General features: G+C 33.3%; 2 protein-coding genes across 2 annotated transcripts; both read left to right on the top strand.

The window, feature by feature from the left end:
- Positions 1–5,529: 5,529 nt before the first annotated feature.
- NUU61_007014 (uncharacterized protein) lies at positions 5,530–6,245 on the top strand (the record flags this gene model as incomplete). Its single annotated transcript, XM_056657539.1, has 2 exons — positions 5,530–5,645; positions 5,798–6,245. 2 exons carry the CDS (start codon positions 5,530–5,532, stop codon positions 6,243–6,245), a joined length of 564 nt encoding a protein of 187 aa, XP_056510339.1.
- A 138-nt stretch (positions 6,246–6,383) lies between these two features.
- Positions 6,384–7,152, top strand: NUU61_007013 (uncharacterized protein; the record flags this gene model as incomplete). Its single annotated transcript, XM_056657538.1, has 4 exons — positions 6,384–6,432; positions 6,487–6,557; positions 6,858–6,920; positions 7,108–7,152. 4 exons carry the CDS (start codon positions 6,384–6,386, stop codon positions 7,150–7,152), a joined length of 228 nt encoding a protein of 75 aa, XP_056510338.1.
- Positions 7,153–19,411: the final 12,259 nt, after the last annotated feature.

The following is a 19,411-nucleotide window of genomic DNA, read 5'->3' as shown; positions in this document are numbered from 1 at the left end:
AATCTATAAGTATTTTAAATTAATCAACTTTAATATTACTAAACTAGAGGAATATAATATAGTTCTTAGAGTACCTTAGTTATAGAAGCACAATCCAACGATTAATTAATAGATAAGAAAAATCGAATTTAATAGATACCTATATAAAGAGATATATAAAACCTAGACTATAAAAAATCTAATGATATAACCAAAGAAACTAAATTATAGAGAGACTAATATCTAACAGAGTTCCTACGAAAAAGAACCTAAAGAAAGCTCTCGGCCCCGAGGCGAGACTATCTTACTAATTAATATATACCACGATATATAAGGTCCCTACGAAGGAGAACTTAAAAAGAGTCCTAGAGGTAAAATCATAGAACAACACCAGAAAAATAAAACGTAGATATATAATATTAGCGTTATCACGACTACCGAGTAATTACTAAATATAATAAATAATAAACTACAAGACTACGTTATAATTAGACATAAAATAAAATAGGTCTATACTACTAACGAGAAACTATAAATCCTAAAAGAATATTAAGACTTCGAGGATGTTTTTACGAAACCAGTAAATAGGATATTACCAGAGCATAGTCTATTTAACTATAAGATTAATATAGTAGAGAGCAAAAAACCTACTATCAAGCTAATTTACTAGCTATCTAAGAAAGAGTCTTAGATACTAAAAGAATATATTAACAAAAACCTAAAGAAAGGTTATATCCGTAAATCAACTTCGCCAATAGGATACCCGATCCTATTCGTTCCAAAGAAAGATAGAAGTCTATATCTTTATATAGATTATCAATATCTAAATTCGATTACTATCAAGGACTAATACCTATTACCTTTAATTCACGAGATCTAAGATCGGATCTAGGGAGCAAAATACTTTACGAAATACAATATTACCGACGCGTATCATCGTATTAGGATTAATATAAGCTATAAGTAGAAAACGGTATTTAGGACTAAATTCGGATACTTCGAATACACAGTTATACCCTTCGGCCTTACTAACGTATTAGTATCCTTTTAACGATTCGCCTATACTATATTAAACGAATATCTCAATACCTTTATTATAGTCTATTTAGATAATATCTTAGTATTCTCTAAGACCCTTAAAAACCACGTTAAATATAACAAAAAAATACTTTAGAAACTTAGAGAAGCTAAAGTATTTCTTAAACTCAAGAAATACAAATTCTATATCTAGGAAATAGGGTTCCTAGAATATATTATCAGCACTAAAAGATTTAGTATAGAAAAAGAGAAAATTAAAAGTATTCACGAATAACCAACGCTATACAATATTAAGAATATCTAGAAGTTCCTTAGACTCGCTAACTACTACTAACGAATAATCCTAAACTATATATATATCACAATAGGACTCTACCGATTCACGAAAAAAGGAGAAAACTTTATATAGAATAATATAGCAGAAAAATCGTTCTAAGACCTCAAAAAACTCTTTAAAAAAGATACAATCCTCGCAATATTCGACTATAAGAAACTAGTTATAATTAAAATAGATATATTAGACTATATATTAAACGTATAATTAACCTAACTAGGCAATAACAACAAGCCTCGATTAATCACATTTTAGTTAAGAAAGATAATCGCAGCAGAGCTTAACTACAATATTTACAATAAGGAATTATTAGCTATAGTATCAATATTCTAAGTCTAGAGACTATACCTAGAAAGAGCTAAATATATAGTCACAGTCAAAATAGACTATAAGAACCTTACATTCTTTACAACGACTAAAATACTTACTTAACGATAAATATAATAAGCTAAAATCCTCGCGTAATATAATTTTAGAATTATTTATTACAAAGAAACAAAGAATAACTAAACTAACACGTTAAGCCAACGACTAAATTACGAGCTTAATACTAAAACAGTAGACCCAGCGATCCTTAAATAAAACAAGGATAGATCAATCGGCTATAATAGATAAATCCTCATAGTAACTATTAAACTTAAGAACAATAAACTATTAAGACAGCTCCGAGAAGCCACTACTAACGACTAAATAATATAAGATTTACTTAAGGATTTAGCAGAAAACGACAAGTTAACAATAAATAAAACCAGACTTGTATATATATATAGATTAATATATATTCCAATATTACTACGAGAAGAGGTTATTAAACGTCACCACGATATACCTATACACAGGTATATAGGAACCGAGAAAACCATAGAATAGATCTCACATAATTTCTACTTTCCGAATATAAAACGAAAAATCATATACTACACTCAATAATATAATATATATCAACGAAACAAACTAGCAAAATATATATAATATAGAAGATTATAATCCGTAGAAACCCCTACAAGACCTTAGGAATAGATCACTATAGACTTTATCACAAAGCTACCAGACTTAGATAGATATAATATAATTATAGTTATAATCGACAGACTAACTAAATACGTTTATATAATCCTAATAACTAAACAGATTAATACAATCTAAATAGCGAATATACTACTTCGCTATATCTTCGCGAACTACAGTACACTAAGCAAAATCATATCTAATAGAGATAAGCTATTCACATTAAATATATAGCAATTATTCGCGGACCTTATAGATATTAAGTATAGACTCTCTACCGTATACCACCTATAGACTAACGGATAGACAGAAAAGATTAACTAAACCCTCGAGCAATACCTAAGATACCACGTTAACTATTAGTAGAATAACTAGATAGGATTACTACTAATAGTATAACTCGTATATAATAACGTAATAAACTTAACAACTAACGAGACGCTATTTTTCGTAAATTATAGATATAATCCCACAATTATCGGCGAACTAATCAGTAAATAGATAATCGTAGAATCAGCCAACTTTTTAGCTACAAGACTTAAACAGCTATACTTATAGCTATCCAGAGATATCAAATTTATTAACCTCCGTATAAAAAAATATTATAACTAACGCTACTAAAAAAGACCTAATCTAAAAAAGGGGGAGAAAATATATCTCCTACGTTAAAATATTAAGACCAAACGACCTAGCAACAAACTTAATCACTTAAGAATTAGACTATTCACTATTAAAGAAAAAAAAGGACTAGTTATATATCTCTTAGATCTACCTAACAATATACAACGTATCTATCTAGTCTTTTATATCTCGTTACTCGAACCTATACCAGAAAACGCCGAACTCGCTACTAATATAGGGATCGAGGAAGAAACTAAAAACGAATATAAAGTCGAAGAAGTTCTAGACAATAAACGTATCAGCGGTAAGCCTTACTACCTTATTAAATAGAAAGAATATAATACCGCTAAAAATATATAGGAACCTATTAAGCACCTAATAGATTACTCCTAGCTAGTTCGATAGTTTCACTAATAAATAGATCGAAATTTCCTTCGGCAATCGCGGCCTCGACGCCCCAGAAGCCAGGGGGTATCTAATCTAGAGACTAAATTATTCTTATTAGACTAGTATCCCCTAACGTAATAGCTAATTAACGAATCTCCTACTACTCCGCTAATAGATCAAAATCACGAAACTCCTCGGCAATAAAGGGATCCTCTTTATTTAACTAATCTAATATTAACTAGTCGTGATCCAATATCCGACCACTATATTCCTTAAGAAATTATTAATATTTTTAGAGGCGAAGGACCTTCGCTATCGCTTTATTTATCTTTTACGAATACTAAAGAAATTACTTTTAGGCCTCCTTAAGATTAAACACTAACTTTCGTTTATTTTATTATAAATCATCCTACTCCTTATCTATATAGAAACTCCTCTCACAAATATACCCACGACGAGTATAAGTTAAACACTTTTTACTCTTTACAAAAAAATTTATAATACAACACTTTCCGCGAATAAGATAATAATCGCACAAGAAATCTATAGGGTAACTAGTTCGTTTAATCCTATCACCTAAACGAGCGTTATTAATATATTTATTATATTTCGGTTTAATAATAGTACAGAGGGATATAATAGAATAATATTATAGGAATATACCTAAAAGGGTCATACCAAGAATTTAAGGACTTTTCAAGGACAAAAATCTAAAAGAGAGAGAGATAATATTACGAACCAAACCACCTTACTCGCGTTAATAGAGGTATAGAAGAAAACTAGAGCTAACTAACCCCGCGGTAATAATATAAGATAACAAAAGTATAGATCACGTAGCAATATACCACGATCCGTTACTAAAGAATAGTATATCGGATAGTATATCAGTAAGACTACTATATACCTATATATAGTATACCACAAACAAAGGTATAGAATATTCGGCGAAAGATATATAAAGATACTTATTCATCGTGTATCTAGCTCTTCGCGTTTAACTCATATTATCAACCTTAGTTACTAGTTCAACTCAGATTATCTCGTTTACACTATAATCCTCTCAAGACAACCCCTTTAGTGGTAAAACACCTTCGGTACTTCTATTACTAAGCACTCCTCACCTTAATCGTTCCTCGATACCTTAATAGACCCGAGCCTATATAAGGCCTAACGAATAAAGCAACAGTACAGTTGCGAGGCCGGATATCGTTAGTACTAGAAGACCCTTAGCCTTCTAGTATAACTAGAAAGACCCACGTGTCTTAGTATCTTGAGAAGAAGTATACCTTCAGGTTCCAGCTAACATCCATAGGTGACCAGTGCGTAACATATAGGTCAAGAGGTCTGACCCACGACCCGCCCATAGGCTGACCCACGGGTCGACCCATATAGGTTGTCCGCGGGTCTGTCTAGGTCTAATAGAAATATTAGATTAAAGACTAAGTATTTATAATAATAACTAATAATATATTAAATAACTCTACTCTTATTTTAAATATCTAAAATTCTATTTAATTATTAGATATTAACTCTAAAATAATAATTATTCGGGTTCTATATATTATATATATAATTTAGTTAAGTTTAAAGTAACTATTTAGCTAGATAAAAGCGAACCTTTAGAATAAGGTAACTAAGACTATTTAGTCCGAGGAATATATCTAATATATCTATCGAAAAGTACAAAAACAAGATATTATAATAACTCTTATAAAGATATATATTTATACTCTTTATTTATTAGTTAAAATACTAATCTACTTTATATTTTAGATTAGAAACCTTATAATCTTTATTAATATAAGTTTTTAACGTTAGAAGTCCTTCTTTAGTCTTTAGCCTAATTACCCTTAATTAGTTCTAATTTAAGATATCTAAACTAGATAGAATTTAACCTTTTTAATACTCCGATATATAAAATAGTTATAATTAGTCTTTAATCGATTTTGCTCTAAATATAATTATCTTTATCTTTAAATCGATATAGATAAATAACACTTCTAAACAATTTGCATTTGTGCTGAGGTCGCCGATTCTGGCGTCAAAGGAGGCCAGTAATGGCCTCCTCGGCACTATCCTTCCGCACACGCACTCTCGCCCCAGAGCCATACACCGCTTAACTGCCCCTCTTGTAACGCGCGCCGTCACGTTCTCGTTCAGCTATGTCGGTGCCTGGGCGCGTGGCTCCCCTTCCTCTGCGTCGGCGCCCCGCTCGTGCTTTCTATCGATTTCTACCTATCTCCAGAGACCTACTCCTTAAGCGCTACTATGACCCTTCGTATGGTGAGGTCGCCAAAAATAGTATACTCTATCGGAGGCTTATTGGTCGCTGGGGCAATAGGGGTTTTATAGCTATAAAGCTACTAATAGTCCCTCTCTCCCTACTCTCCTATCTAGCCCTCCTCTCCTCTAGTATTTATCTTTTGCTAGTCCCTCCTTTAATCCGTGCCTCGTAGTCCCTCGTCCCTTCTATTCAGCTGTCTACCTGCCTAGAGCGCCTTTGCATATAACCTTTTGTTTCCCCAGAGGCAACATAAGCGACATCGCAGATCTATCCTCAGCGACTGACAGTGATACTTCGGGGGTGTCTTTCCGGCCTGACTTCGATACCACTGACGACTCCGATTCTAGGGATGCCTCAACTTTAACCGGGCTGACCAACCCGGAACCCAGCTATCTACCCGATAACTATAACGGGCCGTTAACTTATTTAAAACGACCTATGCGCTGCCTAGCGGACGTTGGTGTTTTGCCTGATTTTAGCGATAACCCTAATAACGATATAGACAAGGACCTTACAGATATACCGCTTGATTATAGACGTTTAGACCAAACCAAGGTTCAGGGTCGACGAATAGAAAAGCGCTGGTATAAGTAAGTAATAAATCAGACCTACGTAATAGAGGTAGTTACTAATACGAGGCGTAGGTACTACGGAGTGAAGGCTGCTTAGCCTAATACGCTTTTGAAATAGGATAATCCGGAGGAGGTATTACGCGAGGTTACCCCTAATAACATGTATCGATTTTTTAATTACTGTATAAAGCTGAAATACGGTGAAGACGGTCGATATCTAAAAGGAACGTTGAAAGCTAGCGCCCTAAAAGCTGACTAAAAAGGATTTCGGGGTTACTATCGGAGAATCACACGGACCAGGATTACCTCTAAAGATAGCGAAGAGATTAATACCGTAAATCATTCACCGTAAGCCGACACTCGGAGCTGACTTAGTCTAGGGTATCCGGAAACTTATCGATAAATTCAACCTCGATCAATAAGAGCGAGGCAAAGAGCCGGTGTACGTCTAAGACTTAACTAAATTGAATAAGACGATCCTCCGAACTTAGGAAAGGCGATTTTATTTTAGATACGAACGGATCTAGCTCTATCTCTTTAATATACTCGGTATTTTTACTATAAACTGGCTATATACTCTTCTTTCGCTATAATTTAAATATCTATATTTCTCTATATAGTATAATCTAGATAGAGGCCCTCCTATACTCTTAACGGAGATCAAGTCGGAGTATATAAAGAAATTCCTCGGAACTTCGTAAGTGTATATATTATATATTAAACCGGGGCAATAAAGATCCTAATATCACCACTTATTCTTAATAACAATTTTCCTTTTCCTGAAATCATCAACAATCCGTCGCTTATCTTTAGCCCTTATATATTTATCTTCGGTATACTTTTTTAGCTTTAAGCCTTTGAAGTCCCTGCGCTTTTATCTATAGATCGCCTTCGAAAGCTATTCGTTAAAGGCGGTCGATAATAGATAGAACTACCCTTGAAACGTAGAGTCGAAAACTTTTATATATTCTATAAGATAGAGGTAGTCAATAGATATGCGGTTCTCTAATAGAACCAGCTAATGACCGAGAGCGCTATATCTGGATATCTAAGAAATCTAGGGGAGATCCACGGCTTCCTTTAGTCAATATTTGCCTATCGTTTTCGCTATAGAGGGGGGAAGATATTAAATAAAAGCAGCGCGGTCAGCGAAGTACAGTAAAACCTGATTATAAAACACGCTAACACTCGTACTTTCTTAAATTATTATCTTCCACGCTATATCGACACGGATATACAGAGTGTTATAAACGGTCGTGAATCTAATAAGTCTCTAATACGCGCGATCACCTATATAAGTAGATAGATTAACAAGAGACGCCCTCGATATCTTACTTCGGAGCAGCGAGCGTCCCTTCGCGAACATCCAGAATATATTAAGGCCGAGCGGCGAATAAGGGAGCAAGGCAAAGAGTGCAAATACAATCCTAGTATAGCGAAATAATCGCGGTTAGAGAAATTGACACGCGAATCCTCTAATATATTCAGTCGGTTAGAAAGAGCACTGAGACGAAAGGTCCGCTATAAGTTCGACCGCAAATAGGCTATAATAGATATTAAACGATAGCTTTCGGGGGCTGCTGTTGATGACGAAGAGGCGAGGAAGGTACTTTAAATAGAAGACTAGATGCTACCGGAGTAGATTGATCTTCTTAAGAACTTATTTATATAGCTTACCTCTCAATCCCTAGAGGCGGAGTGGCAAAGAAGGAACGCTGCTGTGGCTACGATCTCCCGATACTATTGTTTCCTTAAAGGTGGCCCGTTACGTGGGCGATGTAAACGAGTAGTACTAAGTAACAGGTTCGACGAAGAATAGACCGACATGGTACCAGAGCTAGCTAAGAAGAGTTATAATTCTCCGGAGCCTTCGTAGTATAATATTCTTCTCACGAAAGCCGGAAATTATATTAGGAAGGCTAAGAAGCCCCGGCGGTGTTTTTAATATTATAGCGACGCCGGACTTCTGTTACAAACCAAGCCACCTCACTCGCGCCAGCAGGGGTATAGGAGAAAACCAGAGCTAATTAACCCCGCGGTGATAATACAAGACAATAGGGGTATGGGTCACGTGGTAATATACCACGATCCGTTGCTAAGGAATAGTATATCGGATAGTATATTAGTAGGACTACTATATACCCGTATATAGTATACCATAAATAAGGGCATGGAATATTCGGCGAAGGATATATAAGGACACTTATTCATCGTGTATCTAGCTCTTCGCGTTCAACTTATATTATCAACCTTAGTTACTAGTTTAACTCAGATTGTCTCGTTTATACTATGATCCTCTTAAGATAACCCCTCTAGTAGTAAAGCACCTTCAGTACTTCTATTATTAAGTACTCTTTATTTTAATCGTTCCTCGATACCTTAATAGACCTAAGCCTATATAAGGCCTAACAAATAAGGCAATAATATAGTTACGAGGCCGGATATCGTTAGTACTAGAAGACCCTTAGCCTTCTAGTATAACTAGAAAGACCCACGTATCTTAATATCTTAAGAGAAGTATACCTTTAGGTTCTAGCTAATATCTATAAGTAACTAATATATAATACTTTAAACGCCCGTCTTAAATCATAGTATACGAGACGTTAATACTTCAATAACTATAGCCGGTAACGATAGTACTAGCAACCTTTCGCGTAATTCTATAAGCTAATCTACTCTGACTAACGCGTAACTTATAGATATAATTAGTTAGCTCCAAGAGTAACTTATCTAAGAGAGAACTAAACCCGTAATATCTATAAAACTACCGAAACCCGACTTCTTCGATAGAACTCGATCTAAGCTTTAAGGATTCTTAACCTAAATAGATATATAGTTACGTATTATTAACTATATAGAAGAAGCGGATAAGATTATCTACGTTTCGACCTATCTTCGAGAATAAGCCTTTAACTAGTTCAAGCCTTATATTAGGGAATTTAACGAGAAAAGGTAACTAAATTAAGGAGACGTGATTTAAGCGATTTTCTAATTATATACTAACTTTAAAAAAAACTTGAATAGATATTCGGGGATATTGATATATAACGAACCGTAGAGCGATAACTTAAACAGATCCGATAAACTAGCTTAGCCAGTATTTACGCCGCTAAATTCTAGTAGATCATCTTGTATCTTAATTATAATAACGATATATATATTTAGCTATTTGAACGAGGACTTAAAGAAGAAGTTAAAGACGAACTTATAAGAATTAATCGACTAACTGACCTATCCCGGATAATCGAGATAGCGGTCAAATTTAACAACTAGCTTTACAAACGTAGATAATAACGATATAAAGCACAATAGAACGGCACCGGACATATCCTACGAGGATTCCGCCGCCACAACGATAGGCGAGGACAAAGGTAATAATCAGTAAAAGAATTATATAATAATAACCCTTATAGACTAAGACTTATAGAGCTCGATATAGCGAGACTTCCGATTAAAAAATAAGAAGAACGTAAAAGAAAGAATCTTTACTTCTATTATAGTAAGCTAGGCCACTAGATCAAGGATTACTATAAGAAAGTATTAGATAATAGTAATCGGCGATAATAACTATAAGCTATATAGAATAGAGGAGCTTATAATACTACTAGAGTACTAGCTTAGCAACTTTACGTAACGAATAACGATCGCTAAAACGAGGAATCCCTCAGCGAAGACTATAAAATAACTAGATATAATTCAAATCTAAATACCGCGTAGATACTAGTCCTAAAACGCGAAGATGTATTTATTATACGTAAGGAATTCGCTAACGACGGTATACCTAACCAAGGAGAGTTAGAAGGTTTTCTAGAGATTAATTAGGAAATAGTTAAGAGTTAAGGATAGACCTAAAACGGTCCTTAAGAGAATAATAACTCGCCGGATCTATTAGAAGAATCCTCTAGCTAGAGATATAGTATCTTAGAAACACTAGTCGAAATTCTAGTAACGCCTAAACCTTAGGAGACTTCTTAGGAGACTCCGGAATCGCCTTAAGAAGACCCCCTAAGAAAATAAAGACTCGCTTAAGAAGATATAATAACTCCGATAGATAGGAAGCGTTAATATATATAATAAGGACTTTTAACGACTAATAACTCGACTTAATAAGAAACTCAGATACCCCTATCTAAACCTATAGTACGTATACAAAGGACACGTATAATACCTAGACTACTAGGATATATTAACGCTTATATACTACGACGATACTTACTTAATCTATTACTAAGGTAAGCTCGATTATAGTATTAAGCCACGACCCTTAAATTAGATAAAAGAACCTCGATAGAAACCAGAGTTTACTAGAATATAGGTTAACGGACGGAAAATCTACGAATAAGGTACTAATAACTAGTTAGAAAGATAATAGTAAATAGCGGTAATAATATAGGGAAGATATATAAAGCTTAATATCAGCATCCTCTTTTAAGCGACTAAAACGATACTTAACTTGGGAGCTATAGACAATTTTATAAACCCCTAATATTAATAATAGATATAAATTTAGGGCTACGCGAAGCTACGATTAATACCGATTTAAGGACTTAATAGGGAAAGCCTTAGACTAAGAATTACGCACGAAAACGGAAATATCCTAATAACAATCTATGAGTATTTTAAATTAATTAACTTCGATATTACCGAACTAGAGGAATATAATATAGTTCTTAGAGTACCCTAGTTATAGAAGCACAATCCGATAATTAATTAGTAGATAGGAAAAATCGAATTTAATAGATACCTATATAAAGAGGTATATAAAACCTAGACTATAAAAAATCTAACGATATAACTAAAGGAACTGAGTTATAAGGAGACTAGTATCTAATAGAGTTCCTACGAAGAAGAACCTAAAAAAAGCTCTCGGCCCTAAGGCGAGGCTACTTTACTAATCGACGCGTACCACAATATATAGGGTCCCTACGAAGGAGAACTTAAAGAGAGTCCTAGAAATAAGATTATAGGATAATACCAGAAAAACAAAACGTAGATATACAATATTAGTATTATCACAATTATTAAGTAATCACTAAATATAACGGATAATAAACTACAAGACTACGTTATAATCAGATACAAAATAAAATAGATCTATACTACTAATAAGAAACCACGAATCCCGAAAGAATATTAAGACTTCAAGGATGTTTTTACGAAACTAATAGATAAGGTACTACTAGAGCATAGCCTATTTAACCACGAGATTAATATAGTAAAGGGCAAGGAACCTACTATTAAACTAATTTACTAGCTATCTAAGAAAGAGTCTTAGACACTAAAAGAATATATTAACGAAAACCTAAAAAAAGATTATATCCGCAAATCAACTTCGCTAGTAGGATACCCGATCCTATTCGTTCTAAAGAAAAATAGAAATCTACGTCTTTACGTAGATTATCGATATCTAAATTCGATTACTATCAAAGACTAATATCTATTATCTTTAATTTACAAGATCTAAGATCGGATCTAAGAAATAAAATACTTCACAAAGTACAATATTACCAACACGTATCATCGTATCAGGATTAGTATAGGCCACGAGTAGAAAACGGTATTTAGGACTAAATTCGGATACTTCGAATATATAGTTATACCCTTTAGCCTTACTAACGTATTAGTATCCTTTTAGTAATTCGTCTATACTATATTAAACAAATATCTTAATACCTTTATTATAGTCTACTTAGATAATATCTTAGTATTCTCTAAGACCCTCAAAGACTATATCGAATATAACAAAAAAGTACTTTAGAAACTTAGAGAAGCTAAAATATTTCTTAAACTTAAGAAATACGAATTCTATATCTAGGAAATAAGGTTCCTAGGATATATTATTAGTACTAAAAGGTTTAGTATAGAAAAAGAGAAAATCAAAAATATTCACGAATAGCCAACGCCACGTAATATTAAGAACGTCTAGAAGTTCCTTAGACTCACTAACTACTACTAATAAATAATGCTAAGCTATATATATATTATAATAGGACTCTACCGATTCACAAAAAAAGAAGAAAACTTTATATAAGATAATATAACAAAAAAATTATTCTAAGACCTTAAAGAACTCTTTAAAGAAAACGTAATCCTCGCAGTATTCAACTACAAGAAACTAGTTATAATTAAAACGGATATATCAGACTACGTATTAAATATACAATTAACCTAACTAGGCGATAATAATAAGCCTCAATTAATCGCGTTTTAGTTAAAGAAGATAATCGTAATAGAGCTTAACTATAATATTCACGATAAAGAATTATTAGCTATAATATCAATATTCTAAGTCTAGAGACTATACCTAGAAAGAGCTAAATATATAGTTATAGTTAAAACAGACTATAAGAACCTTATATTCTTCACGACGACTAAAGTACTTACTCAACAACAAACATAATAAGCTAAAATCCTCGCGTAATATAATTTTAGAATCATTTACTATAAAAGAATAGAGAATAGCTAAGCCGACGCGTTAAGCCAATAACTAGATTACAAGCTTAACACTAAAATAGTAGACCTAGCGATCTTTAAATAAAACGAGGACGGATTAATCGGCTATAATAGATAAATCCTTATAGTAACTATTAAACTCGAGGACAATAAGCTATTAAGATAGCTCCGAGAAACTATCACTAATAACTAAATAATATAAGATTTGCTTAAGGATTCAGCGGAAAACGATAAGTTAATAATAGATAAAACCGGACTCGTATATATATATAGATTAATATATATTCTAATATTATTACAAGAAGAGGTTATTAAACGTTACTACGATATACCTATATATAGATATATAGGAACCGAGAAAACTATAGAATAGATCTTATATAATTTCTACTTTCCGAATATAAGACAAAAAATCATATACTATACTCGATAATACGATATATATCAACGAAATAAACTAATAAGATATACGTAATATAGAAAATTACAATCCGTAGAAACCCCTACAAGACCTTAGGAATAGATTACTATAGACTTTATCACGAAGCTACTAGACTCAGATAAATATAATATAATTATAGTTATAATCGATAGACTAACTAAATATATTTATATAATCCTAATAACTAAATAGATCAACACGACCTAAATAGCAAATATACTACTTCACTATATCTTCGCGAACTATAGTATACTAAACAAAATCATATCTAATAGAGATAAGCTATTCATATCGAATATATAGTAATCATTCGCGGACCTTATAGATATTAAGCATAGACTCTCTACTATATACCACCTATAGACTAATAGATAGATAGAAAGGGTTAACTAAACCCTTAAGTAATATCTAAGATACCACATTAACTATTAGTAGAATAATTAGGCAGGATTACTACTAATAGTATAACTCGTATATAATAATATAATAAACTTAACAACTAACGAAACGCCATTTTTCGTAAATTACAAATATAATCCTATAATCATTAGCGAACTAATCGGTAAATAAACAATCGCAGAATTAGCTAATCTTTTAGCTATAAGACTTAAGTAGCTATATTTATAGCTATCCAGAGATATCGAATTTATTAACCTCTATATAAAAAAATATTATAACCAACGCTACTAGAAGGGACCTAACCTAAAAAAAGGGGAGAAAGTATATCTCCTATATCGAAATATCAAGACTAAACAACCTAGTAACAAACTCGATTATTTAAGAATTAGACTATTTACTATTAAAGGAAAAAAGGGACTAGTTATATATCTCTTAGATCTACCTAACAATATACGACGTATCTATCTAGTCTTTTATATCTTACTACTTAAACCCGTACCAGAAAACGCCGAACTCGCTACTAATATAGGGATCGAGAAAAAAACCGAAAACGAATATAAAATCAAAGAAGTTCTGGATAATAAACGTATCAGCGGTAAGCCTTACTACCTTATTAAATAGAAAGGATATAATACCGCTAAAAACATATAGGAACCTATTAAGCACCTAATAGGTTACTCCTAGCTAATTCAATAGTTTCACTAGTAGATAGATCGAAATTTCCTTCGGCAATCGCGGCCTCGACACCCTAGAAGCTAGGGGGTATCTAATCTAGAGACTAAATCATTCTTATTAGACTAGTATCCCCTAACGTAGTAGCTAATTAACGAATCTCCTACTACTCTGCTAACCGATCAAAATCACGAAACTCCTTAGCGGTAAAAGGATCCTCTTTATTTAACTAATCTAATATTAACTAGTCGTAATCTAATATCCGACTACCACGTTCCTTAAGAAATTGTTAATATTTTTAGAGGCGAAGGACCTTCGCTATCGCTTTATTTATCTTTTATAAATACTAAAAAAATTACTTTTAAGCCTCCTCGAGATCGGACGCTAACTTTTGTTTATTTTATTATAAATCATCCTACTCCTTATCTATATAGAAACTCCTCTTATAAGTATACCCGCGACGAGCATAAATCGAACATTTTTTATTCTTTATAAAAAGACTTATAATATAACACTTTCCGCGAATAAAACAATAATCGTATAGGAAATCTATAGAGCGACTAGTTCGTTTAATCCTATTACCTAAACGAGTATTATTAACGTATTTATTACGTTTCGGTTTAACGGTAATATAGGGGGACATAACGGAACAATATTATAGAAATATACCTAAAAGGGTTACACCGAGAATTTAAGGACTTTTCGAGGACAAAAATCTAAAAGAGGGGGAGATGATATTACGAACCAAGCCACCTTACTCGCGTTAGTAGAGGTATAAGAGAAAACTAGAGCTAACCAACCCCGCGGTAATAATATAAGATAATAGAGATATAGGTCACGTAGCAATATACCACAATCCATTACTAAGGAATAGTATATCGGATAGTATATTAATAGGACTACTATATACCTATATATAGTATACTATAAATAAAGGTATAGAATATTCGGCGAAGGATATATAAAGACACTTATTTATCGTGTATCTAGCTCTTCGCGTTTAACTTATATTATCAACCTTAGTTACTAGTTCAACTCAGATTGTCTCGTTTACACTGTGATCCTCTCAAGATAACCCCTCTAGTAGTAAAGTATCTTCGGTACTTCTATCACTAAGCACTCCTCATCTTGATCGTTCCTCGATACCTCAACAGACCTAAGCCTATATAAGGCCTAACGAATAAGGCAATAGTACGGTTACGAGGCCGGATATCGTTGGTACTAGAAGACCCTTGGCCTTCTAGTATAACTAGAAAGACCCACGTGTCTTGGTATCTTGAGAGAAGTATACCTTTAGGTTCCAGCTAACATCCATAGGTGACCAGTGCGTAACAACTTCCTATTTATCGTAGAACATAGAAATATAGTGAGTATAAGTCGACCCTGCGATACTTTCGAGAGAAGTACTTATAGGATTGAAGGTGTTATATATATAACGAAGATCTGCTCTATAAGATATATCTTTGTAGGTATATAGAAGAAATTCATCGCCTTAGTACTTAACGGAATTACTATATTAAAGAAGATATAGGATCTAACATTGACACTGATTAATTAGGAGGCTTGTAGGGTTTATGCTAAATTGAAGAAATCTTATTTATTTTGCTTAGGAATAATCAACCTTTGATACTTATTATATTTTCTGTAACAGTAATCTAGTTTCTATATTTATTAACAGTTAATTACGACTAAGGGACGATTGCGGGATGTGCTACTCCTTTGTTAGGGAATTTGTATCTTGAATTCTTAAGCCAACTTAACAATATTCCTAAGTAACTCCGATCTGGAATACCAGATAACCAGTCTTACAAGAATGACCGAGAGTACCTCTATTACTTAATATGATCTATAACTGTAACCCTAATCCGCGTTGGGAGGACTACTTCCCTGATTCGGCCGGGTAGTCTTGATCTGGATAGGGAGACTATCAAAAATTGGGTTGTTTTTATTCGACTTTAAATATATACTTTCCGTCTCCCTTTCGTTATCAATCTGACCTTTACTATTTAATTAATCTTTGCTAGTGCTAGGACTTTATTTATATTACTGATAGCGTGTCATTCCGCTAACTGCGGCTGAATTTATATACGTGGAAATAATCGATTAGCCATCTATATATTATACAACGACGATAGTGTTATACTGGCTCCTGATGCCTGATGGATATGATTGGTGTATTTTAAGTAGTTGTTCTGTGTAAGCCTGACTAAGTTAGTAGGAGCTTATAATATAGGTCTGATACCTTAGTAGCACTAAAAGATAAGGCGACAAGAAATAAGAGACTGAAGTCTATTTGTGGAGATGCTGCTATCAGGAAAATATCGCGCGCGCGTACTAATAGCGTATTAACGTTCTCTTAAGGGTCCGTGCTCCGGTATAGGCAACAGCGAGTTTAAGTATTTAGGAGATTGCCTTCCGCCTCTTTCGTAATTTATCTTTATAGTATTTATATACTATAAGAATATTTATTGACGGTGGTTTTCAATTCCCCCTATCCCCTAGGGCTTAACAATAGGAACTATAAGTCTTAAATCAGCGGAAAAAGAACTTAACGAATCGTCTTTATTTATCGGTAAGTTAGAGCTTTAGAAAGTTAGCTTGTGAAGTCCTTAATAACAGCAACAAAACTAAACAGAATCTACCTAATAAATCAAGGCCCGCCTATCCGAAGAAGCGAATCTATTTTTAAGGCTACTAGAGATTAACGCTAGACTATCTAATATCAAGAACCTCTGTAAGAAGGCGCTTAAGGATAGTCACAAAGAGTATATTTAGTTATACTTTAACCGACAAACACGTTTTTTTGTTCGTAGTATATCTATTATATAGGAAGGAGCTAGTCTCGAAATATTCAGCTTTAGGAACTAATACGGATGATAGAAACGGATCTCTTTACGGTCTACGGTCAAAATTCAGGAAGTTAAGGTCTATCAAACACCGCTAACCCCTAAGGTTAAGAAGCTAATATTAGCTAAGGTTTACGTTATTCGGGAGTAAAATACTAAAGAACTTGAAGTTATAATTATCCCGGTCAATTATTCTTTAGAGATCGTAAATATCGAGAGAATAGTATAAGACTAGTCCCTTATAGGAACGTGCGATGCTAGTTATAATAAGAACGGCACGTTTCAACAATATATAGCTAAAGGATTATATCCGAATTTCGAGATTTATAGTAGTAACTACAACTAGGATAAATACTACGCCTAAGAGTAGTATTACAAACTTAGGGTACAGCTAAGAAATCTCTAGTATAGGCAGCTAATACTTGACTTCTATTAAAATTCAAGAGACAAAAACGACTGCGAAGCGTTTCTCAGAAGTTCTAACTTAGTCATATAATATAGGTAAGGATTTACTCGATATTACCAACAGAGAAATTACGATGCTAAGAACTTATAGGGACTTGATAACGTAGGATATCGCGTAGCTATTCCGATTTAATATTAATATAGAGCGTTACCTCCTCGGACTTCCAGTCTAATTATACTTAGTAGACTTTCGGTCTAATATATAAAGATATCACGTATTAACACGCTCACGGATAACGAATATATATTTAGTAAGGTTGTCTAGATTATTACTAGTCTTTATCGATTCGGTAATTTTATATTTATATACTTCTTTATCCTAACTAGACCAGTATTAACTATATTTCTCTAAAAAAAGAATATAACTAGTGGCTCGTACGTTTCCACGATTGTCTTAAATTAAGGTATCGATATATAAAATGCCTATTTTTTAAACGATTTAAAATCATCCGGAGTAGTACTAATCGGACTCTTAAGATTAATTACCTCCGCTGTCTAAGCGTTCTCTTCCTGCTTATTTCTAGCAAAACAAGACTAAGCAGGCTTAGTTACCTCGATGGTTTCAACCGAAGGATCTCTATCACGGATTAGCTTTACTAGTAACTACTGTAGTTAATTTATATCGGGGCCTGGTTAAGAATGGTGCTAGTAGATAGGAGTATTTAGAGGTTTACGGTTGGTAAGATCAGATAGCACCTTTTTAAATATATCGAGATGCTTTAGATCCTTCGTGGAAGCGTGAGGTATAGCCGACCCTATTAGGCTATCCGGTGGCGTTAAGCCTTAGGGATAGAGAGAGGAAGATGCCTTTGTAGTCTTCTACGTCGATGCTATGTTGTACGGTTGAGCGACCGAGAAATATTAGTGCGGTATAGGAAGCTGGTATGATATAGACCAAAGACTAGAATACTAATAATAGATAGAGAGGTCAACAAAGGCCTAAGGAGTTGCTCCTTCTTATATATTCATTACCCTGGTCGTTTATACCTATATATTGTATTTCTTGTATATAGATCAGCACCTACATAGACTTAGATATATGTTTCAGGGGAGGGATCTAACTATCTTGCGGCAAACTAATCTAATTGATTCGGTATCTTTAGCTAGAGCCAGTAACGGCTAGACTAGTCTATATTTATATTACAGTAGAATTCTGCGCTAATTTGCGTTATATTCATAGATATATACTGTTTTAGGCATAATATAGATACAATCTCTACAATGATTCTCTAATGACCTCCTCCCGTTTAGTATAGCTAGACCTATCTATACGAAAATTAAAGAAGATCCCACGCTTATTCCTGCGTCATTTTTATAAGACCACCCTATATAATAGCGTATTGATTAAGTCCAGCTTTATATGTTATATTATGAATTTCACCAGAGAATAAATAATTGATTAGAAGAGGGGCATCTATATAAGTCTTAGCTTATGATTAGCTATACTAAGTTAGGTGAAATTATTGAAATCACCTAATTTATAACTAAAAATAATACAGCTATATTTACTACTACAGGAATATAACTAATAAATCTAAAAGCGATCCCAATATTTGGTTTAATCAAAGTAAATAAGGCGTATTTAAAAACTTACCCAATTAATATAGGATGTGTGAGTTACTTAAGTCTTGTGATATAGAAATGGTTACTAAACCCTCTACTATTTATATTAGCTTTCGCGACTCATTACTACGTTCGTTATATAAATATAATCCATGAATTACGCGCTATCAGCCTCACAATCTCACGTAAGCTTCTGTCCTAATATCTATATCAACTAACCTATATAAGAAGATCACATAATAGGAGAATTGGGTATTACTATATTAGGTACAATAAACCCTACCGAGTTATATAATAAGAAGTAAGATAGACACCCCTTACTCTGTACCTATTTCCCTACACTAACTA

This window comes from Penicillium alfredii (assembly GCF_028826965.1).
Source record: "Penicillium alfredii strain IBT 34128 chromosome Unknown utg000009l_segment0_segment0, whole genome shotgun sequence".
NCBI classification, from domain to species: Eukaryota; Fungi; Ascomycota; class Eurotiomycetes; order Eurotiales; family Aspergillaceae; genus Penicillium; species Penicillium alfredii.
Note: the sequence above shows the minus strand (reverse complement) of the source record. Positions and strands in the feature narration are given on the sequence as shown.